Source organism: Lepus europaeus, chromosome 1, assembly GCF_033115175.1.
Source record: "Lepus europaeus isolate LE1 chromosome 1, mLepTim1.pri, whole genome shotgun sequence".
NCBI lineage: Eukaryota > Metazoa > Chordata > Mammalia > Lagomorpha > Leporidae > Lepus > Lepus europaeus.
In genome coordinates, this window is record NC_084827.1 from 10,546,133 (window position 1) to 10,558,218 (window position 12,086).

The window sequence follows — 12,086 nt, forward strand, 5'->3', positions numbered from 1 at the left end:
TTCATGCAGATCTAGGCCATGCTAGGAATGACTGAAAAAGCATATGAAATACATGGGCTTGGAGAGGCAAAAATGTGAGAGAAGAATCAGAAAGAAAAAAAATAGACATGCTCAGACAAGTTAGAAATAAAACTAAAAATGTCACTAAAATAAATTCTAAGTGAAAAAACACATTTTTAAGTGCAAACTCAAATTAAGAATTGTTAAAGGAAGAAAAATAAGTGCTTACAGGTGGACAAAAGTATGAGGATAGGGAAAAACAGAAGAACATTTAACAGACATAGGAAGAGAACAGGACAGAAATGAGGAGTGGGGTGGAGAGAGACAAGCAGTGGAAACAAGAACAGCATTGGGGAGGCACGATTGGGAATGTTAATTCCGAGCCCTCCTAGTGAAAGACAGAAGAAACAGACATATCTTAGTACCATCTATATGTTGACAGTTGAGTTACAGAAAAGAATCTCAAGGTCAGAAGGGACTCAATCCTTTATCACTTATTCAACTTAAGGCAGTCTTTTTCATATCTTCCATGCCCTATGTTCTCCTAGACTCTAGGAAATAAAATGAAAAATAAGATAATTTTTGTCTTTCAAGAAACTTGCACTGGGAACACATATATTGATAAGCATGTCTGTTAAGTGTCAAGGGTGAGTGAAATGGATCTTATTTTAATTTAGATATATAGATAAGGCCTAAGGAAGAATTAAAGACAGACTTAGGTCTTAGACGATTGATATGGTATAGTCAGGTATAATCTGGGAAGACAGGGAAAGAAGGGAAGCATTCTCCAAAAAAGAGGGCAGAATGAACAAAGACACAGAAGCAGAATTATGTTGTTAATTGGGGAATTTAGAGCCAGCTGATTACATGGAAGGATTTAACTGGTAGACTAGCAAGAAGCTGGAGTAAAGAAATGTGTGATTTGAGGCTTTGTCACAACAGGCAACACAAAATTCTTGAGCAGAGACAAAACATAATGAATGTAATGTGGGAAGATTGGTGCCAAGGTTTTTCCTTTTCTAAGCAGGTAGCATCAAAGAGGTACACTGTTAAATACTATGAGGACTTGCCGCAGGGACTGCAGATGCCTTGATAATTATCACACCCTCCACTGAGTTTCTTATCTGAGCCAAATTAAGAGCTTCGAGCAGTTTGTTGGAGCTGGGCAGGAACATAGGAGAGCTGCTAGTAAAACAGGTGTTGATAGGTGTAACTCTCCGTCCTTTCTTTCAGATGAAGAGCTTGTCATCAAAGCTGAAGGCCTTGCGAGAGCCTCCTTGTGCCCTGAGGTCCCAGTCACCTTCTCTTCTCCACCACCACCGGCAGCAAAGGATGCTTTTTCAGAGGGGGCTTTCAAACACCAGCAGTCTGCACCTGTGGCACCTTTTGGACGTCCAGCCCCTGACCTGCCTGAGGCCTCTGAGGGACAAGTGACTTTCACTCAGTTGGGTAGCTACCCTCTCCCACCCCCAGTGGGGGAGCAGGTGTTTTCATGCCACCACTGTGGCAAGAGCCTCAGCCAAGACATGTTGCTCACGCACCAGTGTAGCCATGCTGGTGAGCACCCCTTACCCTGTGCCCAGTGCCCTAAGCACTTCCCCCCTCAGGCTGACCTTAGTAGCACCTCCCAAGACCATGCCAGTGAGACGCCGCCCACCTGCCCGCACTGCGCGAGGACTTTCACTCACCCATCACGACTCACCTACCATCTTCGGGTTCACAATAGCACTGAGCGCCCTTTCCCCTGCCCTGATTGTCCCAAGCGTTTTGCCGACCAGGCCCGACTCACCAGCCACCGACGAGCTCATGCAAGCGAGAGGCCCTTCCGCTGCACCCAGTGTGGCCGAAGCTTCAGCCTGAAGATCAGCCTCCTGCTCCACCAGCGCGGCCATGCACAGGAGCGGCCTTTCTCCTGCCCTCAGTGTGGCATTGACTTTAATGGCCACTCGGCCCTGATCCGCCACCAGATGATTCACACAGGCGAACGCCCTTACCCCTGCACTGACTGCAGTAAGAGCTTCATGCGCAAGGAGCACCTGCTGAACCACCGGCGGCTGCACACGGGCGAGCGGCCCTTCAGCTGCGCTCACTGCGGCAAAAGCTTCATCCGCAAGCACCACCTCATGAAACACCAGCGCATCCACACGGGCGAGCGGCCCTACCCCTGCTCCTACTGCGGCAGAAGCTTCCGCTACAAACAGACGCTCAAGGACCACCTGCGTTCAGGCCACAGTGGAGGCTGCGGAGGTGATAGTGACCCATCTGGGCAACCGCCCGACCCTCCTGGTCCCCTTTTACCTGGGCTGGAAACCTCTGGCCTAGGCGTTAACACCGAGGGTCTAGAGACCAACCAGTGGTATGGGGAAGGAAGTGGAGGGGGAGTTTTGTAAGCCTCTGTGGCTTCATGGTTATCTGTACTCACAGCAGGGCAGAACACCCAAGAGAAGGCCCAGGAGCGCCTGTGTCACCCATGCTATTGAGTGCATGAAGGAATTTGGGGCCCTCTACATTTGACTAGAAGCATACTTGTCTCAGAACTTCACAATATTACAAGAAACCACGTTTTGAAACCCAGAAAGACCTGGAAAGGAGCCCAACATCCTCGTCTTTTCAAAGATGCTACAGAAGCAGAAGTTAGAATGTTGCAGAGAGCTTGGAAAGCAAGATTTGGCCTCTGGTTATCCTGTTGTCTTTTACCACTGAGTAACAGATTAATAATAGTTTGCATCTCTAGATAGACAGGTGCAGAGGAAGCACCTCCAAAGCTTAAAGCCCATCATGAGACATGAGAATGTTTAACTAAAATCCTTTCATTCATTCCTTGATAGGTAAGATGGTTAATGGGAGAAAATGCTTAAACCACCATTCATGTTACTGTTTCCTATCTCAAAACCAGCTAAGATCTGTTCACACATCCCTGTAGCTGCCTTTGCTGAAATATAATAACTCAAGACTGCTTTCCTAGGTTTCCTAAATTAATTCTTCTAATCCATTGTATTTAATATTGGGTGAAAAAGAAATTTGACTTTAAAAGCAAGGGGATCAGTTGTTTTACTGGCTGGAATTGAAACTTGTAGTTTCTTGCACTTGCATTTCATCTGCTAGAAAGCTTTGCCAAGGTCCTGTTTAAAAACTGGGAGCGGCGTTCTCAGCCCTGTCTTTAAAAGCTGGAGAGCCCAGAGGAATAGCTGGCATAGCAATGGCAGCTCAGCCTAAAATTTGTGCTTGCACCGTGTTTTTAGAGTCATTTATGTCAACTTCTCCCTTATCTTTTCCAAGCCTGTGAGCTTGCTTTTCCGTTTTTGCTCTTTGATATTCTTGACAATCCTCAGCAACAAAGATCACAGCACTTTCTAAAAGTATTACGGGGTTTCAGAAAGTGCCAGTGAACCTTCAGCTTTTACTTCCTCGGTAGTGAGATGATAATGGTGTTGAAATGCAGCTTTCCTGAGCCAGTATAGAGAGTGTGTGTTCACCCCATCTGGCTCTGCCCTGTTGGCAGTAGATTGAGGAACTTCCTAGACCACTGAGAGCTAAGCACCATCTATAGATAAGGACAGCCTGTGCCTGCTTGTTTTGCTTTTAGGGATCTTGGCTACCATGTGTTTTCTCTGGGGCATTCAATCACCTGGGAGCGTCTGAACCTTTTTCTATTCCTAAGTGACTTTGCATCTGGGTATAAGTTCTTTTCCCTTTAGAGATCTCAATTTTTGACTTGCAAAATGAGGTTGTTGAAAGCAAAGAAATGAACCTTTAGAAACTGAAAAGAAAGAAAACCTTGTGATACATTCCTTCTCCTGCCAAAATTCTGTCTGTATCTTTGGCTTCTGTCCACACAAAGCCAAATAAAACAGCAAAATCAAAGCAGAGAATTTCTTGCTGAAACTTGACTGAAATCAATTTGATTTGTTGTTTTGCTTGCAGCCTGAAGTAGGTAGAAGACAGAGTATGGAGAAGCCTGTGTGTTGGGCAGAAAAATGATTTAACCCTGCACTCTCTTATTTCCCCTGAATCTTTCCAAGATGCCTGGAACAAGACTTAAGAATATTTAGATAGGATACTTTCTTGATGAAATGGTAAGGAAGACCCATTTTTTTTCCTTATCACCTAGCTCACCATTCACTCTCCCTGCTACACTAGGAAAAGGTGTTAGCCCAGCTAGCTCTCATCCTGTCTGCACTTGCTGCTCGTTAGGATAATCCCGTCTATGAAGGATCTGCTCTGTGACATTCATAGTACAGGGGCAACAGGAGATATAAGCATGTGTGTGAGACCTAACTTGCTGTCTTAACTTACAGCCGGCAGGCAATGAAAAAGTCCAAGGGGACAGAACAAGACAGGTGACAGGCAATGTTGAAATAAGGAACTTTGTAGCCAGGATCTAGGTCCACACCATGGGAATCCCAAAGCCAGAGTTCTAGCTTCATTTGTGACCCCTGAGGAACTTTGAGATTCAGCTTCAGTTCACACCTTGATTTCCCCAGTGAAAAGGGGGAGAGTTGGTACTATCTTGAGGTGGTGAACTCCCTTTCCTGAATGGATTTGAGTATTTGCCACAATATGCTGCAGGGTGGATTCCTACTAGGTGTAATGAGGGAGTAGGTCACATCTAAAAAAATTTTTTTAACTCAAATATTTGCTGAGGACACAGGTTTTTGATGAAAAAGACCTATGGCATAAAATGTTGCAGCTGGAGTTCGTAATTCCTTCCATAAGGAAATATAGCCAGCAGGAACATAAACTTCAGCCAAAACAGCACAGGTCAAATACTAATGGAGCAAAAACCATAAAGCTGAATGAAAGGAAATGTGCATGTCATTCCAAAATGATGGAAGGTGGGATCCTAATCTTCAACCATGGTACAAAGTAGGAAGCTCAGCTCTTGTACATTCTGTTCTGTTCCTTAATCAGTTCCCTACCAGGTCAAACTCCAGGTAAGCTCCTAGAGTTGGTTTGCCAAGATTCAGAAGTGGTTAAGTACAGTGGATTAGTGGTAAAGTCCAGCAAAGCTTCAGCATGAGGAGAAACCATTGGCCTCTCAGGTGCTCCTGAGAAAAACCACGCATTTACCTCTGCAGTTAAAGAAATACTTGAGGACAAGTTGTCATGACCAGACAGGGAAGAGGAGAGACCCAGAAATGGGCTCTTCTCTGTCTACCCTGTGAACTAAGACATCAGTACTGTCATACACAGGTCCCTCCAGATTCACTCCTTGCTTACTAGGATTTTCATTGCTACCTTTGGATGAGCCTCTGGTTCACCCACAGATGTGAAAATAAATGACAGTTGATTTTTAGAAAGTAAAGTAAGATGACTCATCCTTTTCCGCTGGACATCTGGTGTTGAAAATGTCTTAGCTGGGCTCTAGTTAGAGGAGTGTTCTACATAACTTTTCTCATTAATAGTGAAGTCCGCAAAACTCCTGTTGGGGGACAGTGCCAGGCTTCTCTTGGGAGCGTTTGTTTATTTGAGAGGTAGAATTACAGACAGAGAGAGGGAGAGACAGATCTTCCATCCGTTGCTTCACTCCCCAATATCTGCAATGGCCAGAGCTGGTCTGAACCGAAGTCGGAGGCCGAGAGCTTCTTCTAGGTCTCCTACGCGGGTGCAGGGGCCCAAGCACTTGGACTATCTTCTGCTTTCCTAGGCCAGCAGCGTGGAGCAGCTGGGACATGAACTGACGCCCTTGTGGATGCCAACGCTGCAGATGGAGGCCCAGCCTACTATGCCACAGTGCTGGTCCCCGTTGGGAGCTAGGTGTCCATGCCTATCTTATCTAGGGCCAGACCCTGTGGCTTACTGGGCAGTGACAGGTGCTCGCTATCTCAGACCACGGTTGCCTCGTTGATGTTCCTTTATCTATTCAGTCCAAATAGGATGGAAATCCCAAATTTCTGCTCGGATTTCCTCTGCGGGGGAGGATATCCATGTCTTAGGAAATTCCCGCAGTTGCCTGGAGGCTGCTCAGTAACAAGAAGGAAAAGCAAATCTTTACTTTCCCTGCTCAGCCCAAAAATAAATAACAGGCTCACGGATGAAGACCTCTGATGGCCACAGGGGTGTGTGTGTGTGTGTGTGAGGGATGCTTCTTCCCCTGTTCTCTTCACTCTGCTTCTCCAGCAGAGGAGCAGTATGCTCTTACAGAGGGCATTCTTTGCAGGCTTTTACAAGCAAATGGTGCTCAAATTTGGTCCAATTGTTGGCAGGAAATGTGGATTAGTACAGCTTATCAGTTACAAGCAAGGACTTGAGTTAGACCTAGATTCAAGTCCTGACATCAGAAATAGCGTGACATCCATTATTTTGCTGTCTTGAGATTTAGTTTCCTTATCTGTGAAACAGGGATAATGGAATCTCAAGGGGTGTTAAAGCTTAGGAGGAAAGCTATGTAAAATGTTCAGTATAGAGCTTGACACATACAAAGTGTTCAGAATGGTTGCTGTCTGAAAAGATTTGACAGGACCAACCAGAAGAGATCATAAGGTCAGCCTGAATTGGAGGTAGCAGTTTTTTCTAGAAGCTTACGATCACCAGTTGTCTCGGCTTTTGTCTCTCTCCTTTTGCTTGCATTTAACTTGTTCTTTCTGTCCAGCCCTTGTAAATTTCTGTGTGGCATAACATCATGTGGCTCTGACTCCCTTGTTTCTCCCAGTTCAGATTCTACACTGAAGAATCTGGCCCAGCCCTTCTTTCTATATCGGAATGCAGAAATTCCCAACCAAGCCTTGCATTGGCTCTCCTTGGATTACATGACTTGCATCGTTCAGTCAGCTGGAGGTAGTAGTGAATGGCCTGTGGCTCCTGCACTAGGATTTTTGGGACTGATAGATTCACTTGAGAATGAGCAAACAATGGCACAATATGGCATTTTCAGTCTACCAAGATAGAATCTCTTTAGCCTGTATCAGGGTTCCTTAAAAGATTTATACTTCAGTGGGGCTGGCACTGTGGCATAGCAGTGCAGGCATCCCATGTGGGCGTCTGTTTGAAACCCAGCTTCTCCACTTCCAATCCAGCTCTCTGCTATGGCCTAGGAAAGCAATGGAAGACAGCCCAAGTGCTTAGGCCCCTGCACCCATGTGGGAGGCTTGGAAGAAGCTCCTGACTCCTAGCTTTGGATAGGCACAGCTCCAGCCGTTGCAGCCCTTTGAGGGATGAGCCATCAGATGGAAGACTTCTCTGCCTCTACCTCACTGTAATTGCCTTTCAAATAAATAAGTAAATCTTTTTTTTAAAAAAAAAAAAAAAAAGGAGGAGGGGGCTTATACTTCACAATACTATTATAGAACATGGTGTTTTATCCCTTGCATAAAGAACCTGGGAGGTGTTATGCAACTTGCAAAAAAAGAGGCATTGGTTACTTGAAGTCACAGGGAGTCAAAGGAAGGTATTACTTCTTCGTCGTTCTGCTTCAGTTTGTTTTCAAACAAGTAACTGGCCATGATGATACACACACAAGCACATACACAATGACTTGTTAAATTACCTTTTCAGACAAAAAAAAGTTATTTCACCCCTGAGACCAACAACCCATGAAACAAGGGAGAAAGATAGAACCAAGTTAGAGAAGCCCCAAAAGCAACGAGCTGCATTGCTCCAAAGACTGCCAGGTTCCATTTCAAATGAAGTATTTTCAACACCCCCCTTGAGCTATGTGTGTTTAATAGCAAAGCCAGTCTTTAAAATCTTGAAACTGACTTGACTCACCAAGGACAGAGGCCATGTTTTGTAGCCCTCACAGTGCCACACGCTGTCTGGCACATGGATGCTCAGTGAACAGTTACGTAGTGGGAAGACTTTGCTGGAGTTGTTAAATTGGATCTTGGTGCTGGTCTAACATTCTCTATATGGGGCAAGCTAATTTATGAATATCTCATTTTCCTAGTTCTAATGTGAAAATTGGATGAGATGGTAATATAAGTTCCCTTCAGACTTTAAAATTAACAGGGGCTGGTGCTGTGGCATTGTAGGCTAAGCTGCTGCCTGCAGCACCGGCATCCCATGTGGCCACCGGATTGTATTCCAGCTGCTCCTCTTCCAGTCCAGCTCTCTGCTTATGGCCTGGGGAAGCAATGGAAGATGGCTCAAGTGCTTGGGCCTCTGTGCCCACAAGGGAGACCTGGAAGAAGTTAGTGGCATTGGCCCAGTTCTGCCCATTGTGGCCATTTAGGGAGTGAACCAGAAGATGGAAGACCTTTCTCTGTATTTCCTTCTCTCTGTAACTCTGCCTCTCAAAGAAATCTATTAAAAAATTACAGAATTTAAGAGTTTACTTCTTTTTCCTCTTTCCTTGGCTGGTTTCTTCCCAGATCCTGTCCAAGTGATTTCAATACAGCAGAATAAACACTGAGAATAAAGAGTAATTCTAACCATATTATTACTCTGGAACCACACAAACTGACCAGATTTTTGCAAAAGTATAAATTAAAAAAAAAAAAAACTTGTTTATTTGAAAGGCAGAATTAGGGAGGGAGAGATTTCCATCCACTGGTTCACTCCCCAAATGGCTGTAACAGTTGGGTTGATCCAAAGCCAGAAGCCAGGAGCTTCTGGGTCTTTCATGTGGGTGCAGGAGCCCAAGCGCTTGGGCCATCTTCTGCTTTCCCAGGCCAGTAGCAGGGAGCTGCATCAGAAGTGGAACAGCCATGTCTCCAACCAGCACCCATATGGGATGCTGGCACCACAGGGAACAGCTTTACCACCTTTTCCACAGTGCCAGCCCCATAAAATTTTGTTTCAGTTGATTACAAATTATATATGTAGCTGCAATTTTAAAGCATAGGACAATAAAAACAAAAACTGCTTGTGCTAGGGTCATTCGGTGATTTTTCCCTGGAAATTTTATATAATGTAAACATTTTTTTAATTGACTTATTTGAGAGAGAGAGCTTCTATCCACTGGTTCAGTTCCCAAGTGGCCACAATGGCCAGGGCTGAACCAGGTAACAGCCAGGAGCTTCGTCCAGGTCTCCCATGTGGGTGGCGGGGCCCAAACACTTGGGCCATCTTTGCTGCTTTCCCCGGACCATCAGTAGGGAGCTGCATTGGAAGTACAGCAGCTGGGACATGAACCAGTGCCCTTACGGGATGCCAGTGTTCTAAGCAAAGGTTTTACCTACTATGCCTGGAAGCCAGCCCCTTGTGTAAAAAACCTTAATGGTTCTTATAAGAATGGGGATTATAATGAAAAAGGTCCTAGAGAGGAAGTCAGGAAGCCAGAGTTTTAATCTTTGTTTTAGTTTAGTCATTCATGGTGTGAGGATAATACCAAGTTTACAAAGCTCTCAGGAGAATCAAATAAGGAAAGATTTAAAAGTGTGGTGAAACGTTGCAAGCAGCAGAAGAAAGTATTGATACAGGAAGTGCAGGAGAATCACTTGTTGGCCGGGAAAGCAATTTCCTGGATGGTACTGATGCTTTTCTTCATCCAAGGCTGGACAGTAGTAGTTCCTTCATTTCCAGTCAGCTTGCCTGTGCTGAGGAAAAACTAGCCTGAGATTTTTTGCGATTTGGGGAGTATTGGGAGAAGCTGAAGTAAGAGCAGGAAGACATTGAAAACAGTTTAATTACAACAAATGTTAGATAATGTGTTGACTTCCACCAGCAACTATAAGATAATCAGGTTTGTGCATTTGACGACTTATAACATTCGGAGAGCAGCAGGCACTTTCCATGAGAGGCTGAATTAAATAAGCCTAATTCAAAATTAAACATGTGTAAGTGCATAAGCTTATGTATATCAACTCAGTTCTTAGCCTTGAGTTTATAATTTTTAAAACTTACATAAGAAGGTATCTACAAGTCAACCTCATTTAGTAACCAGCAGGATAGACAATAAACAATAGTTTCCCCAGATGATCTTGTAAAGCCAAGATAAGAGATAAGAATACAGGTAGACTGTTGGCACTAGGTTTTGTTTTTTTTTTTTTTTTAAGATTTATTTATTTATTTGAAAGGGAGAGTTACAGAGAGGCACAGGCAGAGAGAGGTCTTCCATCTGCTGGTTCACTCCCCAAATGGCTGCAACAGCCAGAGCTGTGCCAATCCTCAGCCTGGAGCTTCTTCCAGGTCTCAAGCACTTGGGCCATCTTCTACTGCTTTCCCAGGCCATAGCAGGGAGCTAGATTGGAGATAGAGCAGCCAGGACTTGAACCAGCATCCATATGAGATGCCGGACTGCAGGCGGTAGGTTCACATGCTGTGTCACAGCACCGGCCCACTAATTTGTTCTCAACTGAGCAGTAGAATAACTGGAGAGCTTAGAAAATAGGCCATAGGCCACGCTGGCATGATCTTGTTGGTCGGTGATGGACCTTCAATATTTTGTTTTAGAAAGTCCCCTGAGGGGCCAGCGCCATGGTGCAGTAGGTTGATCCTTCGCCTGCAGTTCCAGCATCCCATGTGGGTGCTGGTTCAAGTCCTGGCTGCTCCTCTTCCTATCCACCTCTCTGCTATTGCCTGGGAAAGCAGTAGAGGATGGCCCAAGTCCTAGGACCCCTGCATCCACATGGGAGACCCGGAAGAAGCTCCTGGCTCCTGGCTTCGGATTGGTGTAGCTCCAGCCGTAGCGGCCATTTGGGGAGTGAACCAATGGAAGGAAGACCTTTCTCTCTGTCTCTCCCTCTCACTGTCTGTAACTCTGCCTCTCAAATAAATAAATAAAGTCTTAAAAAAAGAAAGTTCCCCGAGGTAGTTCTAATATGCAGTGAGCTTTAAAAGATTATAGCAAGTGAGTTATTGGTCTGGAAATGGCCCATTAGCCTGCTTGACTAGAGCAGGGAGCTGTGGATTTGAGATCAATAAAGCGTCTGAATCCACAATAGGAAGTCATAATTTGAATCCAAAGGCAGGACTCAGAAGGAAATTAGGATTTGGGAATGGTAGTCCAAAAAGTTCTGACTGATTTCAGTAGTTAGGTGGTGTAGAAGCTCTGGGAAAAGCAGGACTCGCTTCAGCTGTGTCTACTGTGGCCCTTCCTCACCTCCGTCACGGTGAGGCCAGCAGCTCCTGGGAAGAGCTGGGTTTGCTAGCGAACTTTAGTAACATCATCACCAGCACATGGCTTTAACACCTAATTTTGTATTTTTGATTTTGGGTTTTTTTTTGCATTTAGAAAAACCAGTATGTTTCTACATGAGCACTAGACTTTATTTTGAATGGATTTTGACCATTTTTAGTAAACAAATCTGTGTCTAAAAATTGATGGTTGGGGCCAGTAGTGGTTAAAGCTGCAGCCTGCAGTGTCAGCATCCCATATGGGCGTCGTCAGTTCAAGTCCTGGCTGCTCCACTTCTGATCCAGCTCTCTGCTATAGCCTGGAAAAGCAGTAGAAGATTGCCCAATTCTTGGGGACCTGCACCAGCATGGGACACACAGAAGAAGCTCCTGGCTTCGGATCGGCGCAGTTCTGGCCGTTGTGGCCAATTGGGGAGTGAACCAGTGGATGAAAAGCCATTCACTGTAAAGGAGAAACATGAAGTTGATGCACCACGGCAGTGTCTAATTATGTGGGACACTCATTAAAGCCTCAGGAAGGGAAGTACTTGCCAGTGCTTAATCCTGGAAAGATAACTTAAATGCTTGGAACTAACCCATTCCACCCTTTTCCACCTCTAGGAAAGAGGAAGACGGTTGATAATCTGTAGGTTCTGAAGTGGGGTTTGCCAGTGGAAATGAATTTATCTAGAGCTTTTCAGACTTGATTTACCTGGCTCCCGTAGTAATAGTGGACATGTCTGTAACTGGGGAGGGAAGGAAGGCACTGACTGGTGGGACATCACCTCCACTAGCTCCTGAGCACCACGGCTGTGAAACATTCCTTTCTATGTACTTGATAGTGGTCCTTCTGTGTGGGGTGCCTTAGCACGGTCTCCCTTGGAACTCCAAGGTCTGCTTCTTTGCAGGGTGATGAGCCTTATCAAGGTAGGGACTGGTCATTCAAAAGACAAAGTAGACACCTTTGGTGGTGGTGGGGTTCCTATCTTTGCTGAATGCCTACTGTGTGCCAGGCACTATTCTTGTCTCATTTAGCTTTTATAACATAAACGTGGGGGGGGGGGGGAGTAGGGGCACAGCGGGCTAAGCCG

General features: G+C 45.2%; 1 protein-coding gene across 1 annotated transcript in view; it reads left to right on the forward strand.

The window, feature by feature from the left end:
• ZNF398 (zinc finger protein 398) overlaps positions 1 to 7,208 on the forward strand; it is a 40,274-nt gene extending 33,066 nt beyond the window's left edge. The window contains exon 6 of the mRNA XM_062192857.1: positions 1,234 to 7,208. Coding sequence (XP_062048841.1) covers positions 1,234 to 2,390 — 1,157 coding nt within the window. The 3' untranslated portion in view covers positions 2,391 to 7,208. The remainder of the gene's footprint in view (positions 1 to 1,233) is intronic.
• Positions 7,209 to 12,086: the final 4,878 nt, after the last annotated feature.